Source organism: Diabrotica virgifera, chromosome 2, assembly GCF_917563875.1.
Source record: "Diabrotica virgifera virgifera chromosome 2, PGI_DIABVI_V3a".
Taxonomy (NCBI): Eukaryota; Metazoa; Arthropoda; class Insecta; order Coleoptera; family Chrysomelidae; genus Diabrotica; species Diabrotica virgifera.
The window spans coordinates 196,913,421-196,927,362 of NC_065444.1; the positions used below are offsets into that span (position 1 = coordinate 196,913,421).

At 33.8% G+C, this 13,942-nt stretch overlaps 1 protein-coding gene across 2 annotated transcripts in view; it reads right to left on the reverse strand.

Moving 5' to 3' along the window:
• LOC114330509 (pancreatic triacylglycerol lipase) overlaps positions 1-13,942 on the reverse strand; it is a 36,721-nt gene that overhangs the window by 12,227 nt on the left and 10,552 nt on the right. For both annotated transcript variants that reach the window (XM_028279853.2, XM_028279852.2), the window contains exons 3-6: positions 12,177-12,335; positions 9,535-9,783; positions 4,359-4,629; positions 382-494 (exon numbers count right to left, since the gene is read on the reverse strand). In XM_028279853.2, the coding sequence (XP_028135654.1) occupies positions 382-494; positions 4,359-4,629; positions 9,535-9,783; positions 12,177-12,335 (792 nt within the window). The remainder of the gene's footprint in view (positions 1-381; positions 495-4,358; positions 4,630-9,534; positions 9,784-12,176; positions 12,336-13,942) is intronic.

Here is a 13,942-nt window from a genome sequence, read left to right on the forward strand (position 1 = left end):
AGTACTACCTATGGTTTTTATTGTCCAGTAGCACGTCTCTTCCGACTTACCAATGGATTCTTTAATCTTTAAATAATTAAAGCTTTCATTTAATTGGTTTATAGATTCCATATTTTTGTTTTCAATACATTCATTTTTATGATACAATTATTTATATGATGTCACTATTTATTGTTTTGATTATTGTTTGACACATATAGGTACCTACCTACTTAGTTTAGGATTCTTTATATTATTTATATTTGAGATTGAATAGTAAAAAGGGGTTCTTCCGTTAATAAATAAATAAATAATTAGGATAATTTTGAAATAAATAGCAAGAAGTGAAAATTCTATTATTTTCAACGAAAAATAAAAAAATTACAGTTTTCAATCACTTACTTGAAAACTCGGGCATGAAACTGTCAAAAATTTGCATTTTGGGCTTGCTGTTATACTTTCCAAGAAAAACTCATGACTTCTTACATGGTTACATCCCAAATATTTCTTAACACCTAGAAATAAATTTAATTTATTTATTTATTTGTATTATAAATTTTAATATAATTTATTATTAATCAGTGATACAATAAAGAAGATTGTGAGTACTAGTTACTACACTCACAGGCACAAAATTCCGCCACCCAAAATTTTTGAATAAGTTTGACAATTTAAAACTTTATTATTTGTACTCCGATTTTCAAGATTCTTGCATCAGTTTATAGGTACATGTTTTGGTGTCGCTTGTTATTATTTCGGTAACAACAATTTTTTGCTTAGATGGCATCATACGGGGGTGAATGTAAGCATTGTATTTTCTCCTAACTTTAAAAAATTCTGTGGAGAAATTGGAGGGCTGATTTTGTTACATACTCCTTTTGTATTATCCTAGAGATATTCCTAAGATTTTGCTATTTGAATTATCCGAATATCTCTTTTCTTGTAAGAGCTGTACAATTTTTTTGTAAATAAAAAGACTGTTTGACTCATAAACATAGATTGGATTGATAAGGTTAGAATGGCCCGCATGCAGCCCAGGTCTCAATCATATCGAGCATTTATGGAATGAATTTAAAAAATACCTATTCACGGTCTCCTAGGCCTCCAGAAAATTTGGTACAGTTATGGACTTGGTAGAGGAATATCGGGCTATTTCCCAGGCAAGGATAACACATCTTTATTCGATGAAAAACTGATTGCGAGCAGTCGTTGCTGCGAGAGGTGGACATATCCGCTATTGAGTTGTTTTGTTTTGTTGTTAATTTTGTTTTGTGTTGTTAATTTTAGTGCGTTTGATATTTTTAATTAAGTAAAGGTTCAAAGCACTGTTTTTATTTACAGCTTTTAAAAGAAAAGAGATATTCGGATAATTCAAAAACAAAATCTTAGGGATACATCCAGGATAATACAAAAGGAGTATGAAACAAAATCAGCCCTCCAATTTTTCCACAAAATTTTTTAAAATTAGGAGAAAATGTAACACTTCCATTCACTCCCGTATAATGCCATCTAAGCAAAAAATTTTTGTTACCGGAATAATAACAAACGACATGAAAACATGTACATGCCTACAAACTGATGCAAGAATCTTGAAAATCGGAGTGCAAATAATAAAGTTATAAATTTTCAAACTTAATCAAAAATTTTATGTGGCGGAATTTTGTGCCGATGAGTGTATATTTCGGACATTTTCCTAAACGGGTGAAGCGGAATGTGACTGCATATTGTAGAGTCCTTTTCGCCTTCTTCATTTGTTGTCTCTTGTCTTATAAATTGTAAAAGTCAGAGATTATGGATGTTACCAGAAATTAGTTCTACGAAAAGTTTTCAGATTTAAATTATTGTTTATTTTTAATAAATTTTGCATCCAGGCTTTTCTATTTTTCTTTAAGAGATGTCGCTACAGCGTGCTAAGGTGGATTATAAAACTATTTTTTATAATTCTACTTAAATACGCAGTTTGTTTTCTTTTCGATTCAAAAATGTTCATGTAGCCCCACTGAAGACGTCTAGAGACAGAAACAGCTGTCTGGCGATGATGAACCACCTCTGGATCGAAAACAAACATAAACTGCTTTCATATGTAAATTTATAGGTTTCTATCGCTAAATTTCCCACCTCTACTAGTTTCATCTCTTTTTATCCCTTCTTCTTAACGTGCCCTATCAAGTCCCCTTGACGTTGGCGATTAACATGGCGAAACTGTCTCTGTCTATAGCTATTCTGTTTTATCTTGCTCTGCTATCTCTGCTTTTTATCCCACAACTTAATATTATGTTTTCCGTCTTTTGCGTTATTTTGCCGTTATTAGCGCGCTCATCACTGTATACATATCTAATACCTCATGTGTATGCTGCTGTCTACAATTTTCAACGATATCCACAAAATTATCAATTTCAGTCTAGAACCTTCACAATATATTCTTTTCAATGATTATCATTAGGTAAATATTTCTATTTGAACGATAAAACTTAAATTAATAACTTTTGGATAACTGAACTATGATAAAAACATAGTTTTTTTTATAGTATTAGGTGACGTTATCATGAAAAATTACGAAAATAACTTATAAATAATTTTGTAAGATAATTTTAAACTATGTGGATTTTATAATTTCTATTAATCAGTTTACGATTATCCAAACAAATTATATTCGCCTCCATTTAATAGGTACATACAATTTACGTTTATACCAAACCCTTCTTTCAATGTGTCATATAGGAATTTAAGAATGTCGCAAATCATTGCATGACATTATTTACTCTTATCTGAAAATTGTCAGAATATTTATATTTAAGTATGTAAGCTGTGACGATAATATAGTCTATGTATATTACGCCAATTTATTAAGCAAAACGTGTTTTTATACCGTCTATGACAGTATAAAAGATGGAACGGAAAACCATTTGATTATTCTCTGTGTGCTGAACGGAGAATAAAGAAGCAGGCATAATAGGTGAGTTAAACGTATCCCGACCATATTCCGAACCCCGTCATCTTGGCGAGCTGAGCGAATGTGACGAGTCACAACCCCATCCTAAACTACGCGAGCTGACCGAGATCCTTACAAGTCTTACCCTCTCGCGAGTTAAGCTAGATTTTCTCTCATTATATATCCATTTCGTGTTAATAAATAAATGCCTTTCCTGATCCAGCCGATCGTCGTTTAGTGTAATTTATTCATGTATCAAATATCGTGACATCGATCCGAGATTTATGAAAGTCCGATATATAGAGTGTAAATATATTTTGATAACGAACTTAAGAAGTAATTAACGCTAATTACCTTTTTATATAGGTATATGTATGCAAGCTGTGACGATAATATAGTTAAACTAAATGTCTAGGTACTACTAACCTAGAATGACAATTGTAATTTTACCCCTTGACATTGTGAAAGTATGCAACTACCGTCAACGAATACAAAATTTTATGAGTTCTACATATAATAATCACGGACTTACGTTTTTTGTGCCACTTGCAATTTAATGCGTTAGAGAGAATTAGATGAACTATGACGCACTGAAAGACCCGTGTTAAGCTGCCCCCCCCCACTTGCAAAAATTAAAAATCAAATAGAGCTGACTGAAATGCGCGTAGTTTGCGCGCTCATAAATTATTAAACGATATGTAGTCGCCAAATAATGAATTTAATACATTTTAAGTACAACTCTCTCTTAAGCCGGGAAGATGGGACAGTTTTCTTGCGAAGGGGTTGTAGTTCAATAATTGAAAAGTGCATAATTTAAGAGTTTATTCTTAGGATATATAAGCAATACGAATTATATCTACGATACGATATATTTTAATTTTTCTTAGCATATTTCTCTTAAGTTAAATCAATTAAAGGGTTGTTTGGGGGTGAAGGGGATGAGCTCAAAAATCGAAACTATATCACTTCGAGAGCTCATAAATAGCTCGTAATTCTGCCGCAAAGATCGATTCAATATCCCTATTTTTAAGCAGTAAGGGGGGCTGATTCAGCCCCCCACACCACTAAAATATTAAATTCCTACTCAGTGTAATGAGCTCAAAATTTTTAACTTGCGGAATATGAAAGCTCATAAATACCTCATAAATCAGCGCTATTTTTTTTTAAATTTTTGCAAGTGGGGGGGGGGGATTCAACACAGGTCACTGAAAGAAGGGTTTGGTAAAAACTGTATAATACAAGTTGAGTTTTTAAACAATTACCTAATTTAAAAAATTTAAGCAATGAAAATATGAAAGTTTTTCCAAATTCTAAGTCTAAATTAATCTTCATTCCATTTCTAAAAATGCCGATTAGTTAGAAATATTAATCAGAACAGTATCTAATAATACATTATGTTTTGAAGAATGCTCTTTAAAGGCAGTTTTTTAAGTCTTCTGAGACTTACCATTAAAAACGCTTCCATTGAAGTCCCTAATATATTGAAAAACTCCCTTGGTACAACCAGGCTGATCATTGCCGCCATTTGGATAGTAATCAACATGTCCAATACTTTCAACAATTCCTAGTCCACCTCTAATGAACTGAGTTGCATCGGTATGTATAATATCGACGTAATGAGCAGCAGATCTATCAAGTCGTACTGGAGGTTTAGCTTTCGAAAAATGAGGTTCTGCAGGGTCCATACCAGTGATCCTTCCTAGCGTAAGTTGGAATTCCTATAAAATAAATAATATTTTAGAGAAACAAAACCAATATCTAAAATACAAATTGTTTTTTCTAATTATTCCATATTACGAAACAATCAGTACATATGTTCCAAATAAACAATCGGTTCTCTGATATGGCAACTCTGGATGATAATGAAAAGTCATGAAAAAGTCTTAAAAGAATAATTTGATGATCTGAGCAATACTTTTGTTCTTCAAAATAAATCAGCTACCAAGAATGAGTGGATGGCAGAAGATAGAGAGATGATAGAATAACGCAGGCAGTGTAAGATCGGGCAGGACCAAGTATTATCTGTTAATCTTTATTAAAAGTTTTGTAATAACAAAATCGTAGAGTCCGACACCCGCAAGATGTCACTCTAGCGCGGTAGTTTTGTTATTACAAAACCCTTAATTTTCAATTTAAGGTACTTATATATTATTTAATTAATAAATATTGTCAATCTCTTGTCCGACAAATTTACAGCCGCATTTCGTTAGCCCTACAACGTAAATATTGTAATAAAATAATGAATCACCGACAGCAAGTAACAGCTCCAAACGGTTCCGTCTCGAGAACATTCTGGCGATAGCACGATATACGTGGAATCGGTGAAGAAAAACGTGCGGTATATGGAAGATCACGCAATAATTAGAGGTGGAGAAGTCTAGAATTCTTGAGAATAACTTTTAAAAGAACAGTTAAAAAGTACGTGTATGCTAACCAAAGATGTTGCTAGAAGAACTTTCCGTAAAACAGCTTCGTGAACAATTAGAAGAGCACGAATTAGATGCCAGTGGGTCCAAGAAAGTTCTGAAAGCACGACTCGAGGAGATCCTCAAGAAGAATGGAGATGACCCAGAGACGTTCCACTTCCAGTCAGCATAACAAGCAATCTTATCGAAATTTAACACTGTTTCTCAAAATATCGATGAAACTTCTAGAAAATTCGAAAGTGTTTCTCAAAAGATTGATGAAACTTCTAGAAAATTCGAAAGTGTTTCTCAAAAGATCGATGAAACTTCTAGAAAAGAAATTGACGACGAGATATTTGAAAGTGTTTCTCAAGTAATTCAAGACGTTTGTAGACAGAACGACGAGAAATTAAAAGAAGTTTGTAGAACATTCGATAAGATACAGAAAAGTGTAGACGACAATAAAGAAATGCTAGAAGAGAAGATCAAACAATTAGACAGCATGATAACCGATACAAAAGTGCAACCATCAGATAATTCAGTAGCATTAGATTCTGTAGTAAAAGATGAGACGAAACGTCTAAGAGACGAAACGTCGCATCATATGAGATTTAAATTACCACTATTTGATGGAAAGTCTTCTTGGTCCATATATCTTTGACAATTTGATTAGATGCTGCAGATATATTAAGGTCAATTCCTAAGGGTCAAGAAAAATGTTACCAGACCTTGTTCACTCATCTAGAAAAACGCTATGGAGATACCCATCTACAACAAGTATACAAAGCACAACTGTGAAGTAGAAGTCAACGAGCAAGTGAGAATCTGCAAGAATTTGAGCAGATGTTGCTCGTGTGGTGCGGTTGGCTTATCCGGAGGTGCCAGACAGCGTTTTAAAAGAAATTGCGATAGATACCTTCGTCAATGGGTTGAAAGATAGTGAACTACAGAATTCTTTACGACTAGCAAGACCGAAAGTTTTAGATGAAGCACTTGCTATTGCATTGTAACACGAGACGGCCAGTCAAAATTCACTTCTACCATAGAGTAAGAACCATTGAAGAAAGTTACGAACACAACGATGAACGTCTGGAGGAAATGATACGGAGAGTACGCGAGAGACGCGACCCTAGATGTTGGAATTGCGGCGAAGTAGGCCACATTCGTCGTAATTGTAGAATATCGTACAGCAGTCAGAAAACTAGAGCGGGCCGACACCAAGGGGCAACTGCCGACCTGGAGAACTAGAGCCCCCATAGTAACTGTCAACCTTACGTCCTCCGGTGGAATTCACAACTTATACATCGAAGGTGGTATCAATAATAGATGTATATCGCTTTTAGTGGATACAGGTTCAACAAGAACTATAGCACGTCCAGAAGTAGTACGAGGCCATCTTAGGTTATCACCTGCAACAGTAAAGCTTAGAACAGCGACTGGTGAGCTAATTAATACATATGGCGAGGCTAATATGTCAGTATCTTTGGCCACACCACAATGAAACATCAAGTATTAATTGCCGAGATCTCCACGAGAGTTTATATTGGGGATGGACGTACTAAGAAAAGTGGGGGCAATATTGGATATTCAAAATGGAGTTCTTAAGATTAATGATGAAGAGTTGCCTTCATGACGATAAAGAAGATGTCATCCGCTTACTAACTACATGTGACGTAACCATACCCGGTAATAGTGAGAGAATTCTGATGACCAGACTTGATGAACACTGCCGAGAGGAAAGTTTAAGGATGGTCGAAGATGTGGACAATGTTGAGTTCATAACGGCAAAAACTTTGGTGAGAGTTCGAGATGTCGTCCCTGTAGGAGTTATGAATTTAAAGGAAACTGCTATCAAGTTGAGTAGAGGAACTTTGATCGGACAGTGTGTTCCCGTGTCTTCAATTTGCTCTATGAATACCAATAAGAAATCATCGAAGTCGAAGTATCCAAAGGAGCTTGTTGAGATGGTCATTGAAAGATGCCAAGATCTTGATCATAAACCAACAAAAAAAGTGAGGTCAATTCTGATAGAGTATCAAGATGTTTTTGCTATCGATAAGAAGCCTAAGCACAAAACAAGCATAGTAACGTATAAAATAAATACCGGAGACGCTCGGCCAATCAGACAACGGCCTAGACGACTTCCATTTGCGAAAGAGATGAAGCCGAAGAGATTGTCAAGGATATGGACAAACAAGACTATGGATAGAAAAAATATCTATAGTAGAAGAAATCGAGCAATTAGTCCAGAGAAATAAGATTTTTCTCGTGACACATCCCTCTTCAGGCCGAAACCAAATTTTTTGAATAGTATGGACATTTATAATAATAACATATATGTTTCCTGCAGCCGATTTTGATGATATACATAAGTTATAAACAAATGAAGATAAAAAACTGTTAATTTTCGCTTTTTTCGTCTATTGCCAAAAAGTTAAGCATTTTAAACAAATTTGAGAGTAAGAAACTCATAAATCGTATAAAAACTTCAATATGGCGTTCACTGAATAGGTCTATTTTTATTGGGTTGCTTAGAAAATTGCAAAATAAATCATAAATTTTCAGTTTTTATAAATATCCATAACTTATGTAAAAATTAACTTAAAACCTTCTTGTTACACAGAATGTTGAGACTTCTGGTGCTTAAATCATACCCTAAATTGTTCAAAGCAATTGTTAAAATAGTTTAAAGTTATTTAATTTGTTTATCTCAAATTCATTTTTTTGCAACACTATAAGTCAGAAAATTATGAGGTCACAGTAATACTTCGGACAGTTTGTGAAAGAAGAACATTTATACTATTAACTTAATAAAAAAAATGACAATTTACAAAACATGTCGATTTTTTGCTTACTTATAAACAATTTGAATAACTTTTTAACCGTTACCCGTAGAAAAATTACTTTCTGATATTTAGAAAGACTGAATTTTTATACACATTTAGAAAGGAAAACAACTGTCCTAGGACAATTAGGGACGAAGTTAGCCCCCCCTTTTTAATTCACATGTTCTTGCAAAATAATTTTGCAGTATTTAGAATTATTTTTTGTCATTTTTTTTTTAATTAAATTAATAATGTAAATCTTCTTCTTTCATAAACTATCCAAAGTATTATCTGTGGTATTACTGGAACTTTATCATTTTCTGACTTATAGTGTTGCAAAAAAAAATGAATTTGGGATAAACAAATTAAATAACTTTTAAACTATTTTACCAATTGCTTTGAAATTTAGGGTATAATTTAAGCACCAGAAGTCTCAGCAGTCCGTGGAATAAGAAGGTTCTAAGTTAATTTTTACATAAGTTATGAATATTTAGAAAAACTCAAAATTTATTATTTATTTTTATACGATTTATGAGTTTTTTACTCTCAAATTTGTTTAAAATGCTTAAAGCAAAAATTTACCGTTTTTTTTTTATCTTCATTTGTTTATAACTACCTATGTATATCATCAAAATCGGCTGCAGGAAACATATAGGCTATTATTATAGATGTCCATACTATTAAAAAAATTTGGAACTAAAGTCCGGAAATGTAAATACTTGGCGTTCTGTGTTAAACGAGAGTTGGGACCCCGAGACTGAAATAAAGAACAGAGTATAACAAGCCAGAAATGCTGTTTTGAAACTTCATAAATTTCTGATTGATCGTAAATTGGATTTCAACCTGAGATACAAGATGCTAAATTGATACGTTTGGCCAGATCTCTATCTCCTACGGAATGGAAGCATGGATGTTAAAGACCACATCCGTTAACAAACTTGAAGTTTTTAAAATGTGGCGCCTGCGCCGAAGGCTTAGAATATCATGGAAGGAAAGAGTCAGAAATAAGGAAATATTAAGAAGTGCGGGTCTCCAGGATAGGGAACTTTTTGATTATGTAAAAAGTAAGAAAGCTGCATTCTTATGGCACATATTACAAGGAGAACGATATACTTTTCAGCAACTAGTACTTGAAGGAAGATAGAGGGTAAGAGAGATCTAAGACGTAAAAAGATATCATGGCTGCGTAATATTCGAAAATGGTCAGAAATCCACAGCTATAAAATGCTTCGCAATGCTGCTAAAAGTAAAACAATTTACTTCTGACTATCTAAGTCTCACCTGACAATAGAAGACGAGACAAGAAAAAGAAACAAGATGCCCAATTCGGTACACGCATTCTTTCGCGTATCGCGTGAAAACTACGTCACTACAACCACATTATAAAGCTTACCTTTTGTAAAGTATAACCTATGTATCCACACAGATGTGCTCCTAAAGAGTGACCTATCGCATGAACATGATTTAGCTTGAGATCACCGGTAAATTTTGAAATATCCGCCAGCAGATATGCAGTCATAGCTCCAACCAACCTTATATTTGCAACAGCTTGAGTGTATGGCGGTCCAGAGCCTCGTTGCCAATCTATAATAATGATGTTACAATCTTCTTGGGCTAATAATGCATCTGCGATTTCATGAATCTAAAAAAATATACGTGTAATTACAGAGTACCACTCAAATATGTAATTTATCTTCTGTATAATAGAGAAGTTCCGCTAAATATCATAAAAACTATTGAAAACATCTACCAAAACAACAAAATGAAAGTCAGAAAATATGGACAACTTACAGAACCTATAGACCAGTGGTTTCCAACCTGTGGGGCGCGAAACTGTTGCAGGGGGGCATGCAGCTGTTTCCAAAATATCAAATTCGAATACAAACCAAAAAAGTCGAATAGGTGTCCAAAAAATGAACCTACCTGCTATCTGCTATCTAATGCTACCTGCAGCTATTACATAATAGCTACGATGCTCAGTGAATCATAATATGAGCATATTATGCTAATCAACTTATAATCATTCCACTTCCAGATAATACGGTGGCAAGACGAATACCCGATATATCTGAAGCTGAAGATGCTTGTGCGATCAATTGATAGAAAAAGTAAAACTACCTATCGTCTTTCGCGCTGCAAGTAGATGAGGCTACTGATGTTCTTAAGGAGGCACACTTGATAACACATGTAGGATCGTTGTGGAAACTGATGTTAGAGAAGACATGTTATTATGTGAACCTATTGAAAGCAATACTACAGCAAGTGAAGTAATTTTAATATCATTGATAATTTTTAAATAAAAATGATATTGGGAGAACTATGTTGGACTATGCACAGATGGAGCTCCATCTATGGGGCAGGAAAAAATGCTGATCTACAGGCACTAGTTCGAAAGGTGGCTGGCTTCTCGTGCAGTTTGGACGCTTTCCATGATTCATAGAAAATCACTTGTTTTAAGAGATGTGGATGAAGATTTACTAACAGTATTTGAAGTTATGTATTATGAGTTGTAAATTTTATCAAAAATAGCCCATTAAGAGGAAGGCTTTTCGCAAAATTGTGTGATGACATGGGCTCAGAATATAAATCACTTCTATATTAATGTAGGGCACGTTAGCTTTCTCGTGCCGAAGTGCTTCAAAGGGTGTTTGAGCTAAAAAAAGAGATTGCCATATTTCTTACTGATAATAATAGAGATGAAGCAAACTTGTTTTATGACACGGAATTCCTTGTAAAACGCGTATTTGGTTGATATTTTTCAAAAACTCAGTACTCTAAATCAATGAATGCAAGGGCCGCAAATTCATTACGCATACGGTTACGCATAAAGACCTGGAAAGATTACTGAATTTATGAAAAAATTGGAACTGTGGATAATAAGTTTGAAAGATAAAAACTTTGACATGTTTCTCACTATTAAAATTAGGTACATCTTACATGTCCAAATATTAGGATTAGAAACCTGTTTGTGATTGAAAAATATGATGATTTTGACCTTAGGACAGGAGAGCAGGAAATGATATTGTCCTTTTCATGTGCATTTTCAGTGCGTAACAAATGATAGGAAAAAGGGTAAGTCCGTTATAATACACATTTATGACATTTATTCTAACATGACATTTTAGTTAAATCTGACAGTTGTCACATTTTATTTTCAATTTGGAATAAAAACAAATCAAATGTGTTTCTTACATTTATAAAATGGTATTTTCTTTGATTTGTATAGTCTTATAAATTATACAGATTATATTTGTAATATTATTATCTAATTAAAAAATATATTTTTTTTTATTATGGCGCCATCTATCGACAACTAGAATAACGAGAATAAATGTTATAAATGTCACCGACGAAATGTAATCACCGACGTGCCTTTTTTTCTGTCACATACAATTTAATGCGTTAGAAAGAAATCGAAAAACTGTGACGCACTGAAAGATGATCATGAGAAAAATAATAATAGACTTATCTAGTGATAGCACATTAAAGCAGATGTTTCAAGATTGAGTGGAGTATTTGTGAAAGACATTGTTAGAAAAAATAAGGGGGCGCAACAATTTTATTTTTTTTAAGGGGGGCGCAGGTACAAAAGGGTTGGAAACCACTGCTATAGACATAGGCAGCGGAATAAGACAGGGGACTCATTGACCTCTATGCTCTTCAATTTAAACGTGAATGAAATCATCAAAAGTATCAACAAAGGAAGAGGATACAGTATGGGAAACAAAGAAGTAAAATACTATATTACTCAGACGACGCATTTTTGATAACCCAAGATGAAGATATGTTGTCTGCAAAGAATATTCCACAAATTTATCATAAGAGCAAAAGAATTTAATATGACAATCTCAACTCAGAAAACTAAAACAATAGTTATGAGTAAAGAACCAATCAGATGTTAAATAGAAAATTGGTAGCATTGAACAGGTTATGTGCAGTGTCCAGGTGTCCAGCTATTGAGACCTGGACAAGTGAGAAGTAGGGGATCAAGTACAAAAAGCTGTATAGGAATCGCTAGGTTTTTAATAAACTTACCCATTTTATTGTACCTCCTTCCATATACCCATGCGTTACAATATAAATATTTTTTTCGGGATCAAAATCTAGTGAATCTTCGTAATCAAAGTCGTTCAGTTCCATAGTAATAGGTGTAACCGGATTGTCTCTAGTTAGAAGTAGATATTGTGGTTCTATCTAAAAACAAATAAAAACCTATATAAACACTATTTTTTATATTTTTTCAAAAACGACCAGACCACAGGCCACTAGCTCTGGTCTCAACCTTTCTCTTCCAAATGGCATCCATATCAGAACAATTGGATATTAATGGTCTCTTTAATATTATCATCCAGCCTAAAAGTGCACTGCTGAACATAGGCCTCTTCCTCGTATTTACAACCCCGTTCCTCTCATCTAGTTTTTATTTAGCCTTCTTAAATCGTCAGTCCATCGGGTAGGTGACCGACTGACGATTTTCTTGTCTTCCTTTGGTCTTCATTTCAATAATCTCTTTGTCCATCGCCCATCTGTTATTCTAGCTATACAGGGTGTTTGATAAAGAATGGGCCATAGCTTAACCCTAGATTCCTGAGGTTAAAATAAGTCGATTTAAGCTAACTTACCTTAGTACAAAAGTTGATAATAACCGAAATACAGGGTGTCAAACTTAAACTTTTATTTTATTTATTTTTGAATATTTCCTGACAGGCATGGGACAACAACACGAAATTTGGTAAGTGGTGCTGGTACTGTACACCCTACTAAATTATGTTAAACAAACGTTTCTGGCTACTACCAGAGACGTACGACGGGGAACGTGAATGGTTGACCCTTCCCAAATTCTACGCCACTGGCGGAACTTATATTTTAGTTCAATTTTTTTATTCTCCAATACTTTCTATGTAAATAACATACTCTTCATTCGTAACGATAAAGCCATTAGTTTTCGAAATATTTGGAGCTAAAAACGAAAATTTCCTATACATTAATCAAAATAAATGGCCTTTTCATTTTTAACTTCAAATATCTCGAAAACTAATTACTTTATCGTTACGAATGAATATTATTTGCATAGAAAGTATTGAAGAATCTAAAAATTATGTTAAAATAGCAGTATCATCAGTGGCGTAGAATTTGGTAAGGGTGAACCATTCACTTTCCCCTGTCGTACGCCTCTGGTATTAACCACAAACGATTATTTAACATAATTTAGTAGGTTGTACAGTACCTACACTTTCTGCCAAGTACCATAAGGATATGTCAAATAGTTTCATAGTACCGGGCACACATAGTTCTTAAAGTTTTAAATGAAGAATAAATTATTTTAAAAAAAAGAATACTTTAAAATAATTTAACATATCCGTGTGATACTTGGCAGAAAGTGTAGGCACTGTACACCCTACTAAATTATGTTAAATAATCGTTTCTAGCTACTAGCAGAGGCATACGTCAGGGGAAAGTGAATGGTTGACCCTTCCCAAATTCTACGCCACTGATGAAACTGCTATTTTAGCATAATTTTTAGATTCTCCAATACTTTCTATGCAAATAATATACTCTTCATTCGTAACGATAAAGTCATTAGTTTTTGAGATATTTGAAGTTAAAAATAAAAAGGCACACTTATTTCTTTGACACCCTGTATTTCGGTTATTATCAACTTTTGTACTAATGTAAGTTAGCTTAAATCGACCTATTTTAACCTCAAGAATCTAAGGTTAAGCTATGGCCATTCTTTACCAAACACCATGTATATCCTGCCCATCTCCATTTTAGACTGGCTATCTTTTCGATGACGTCGG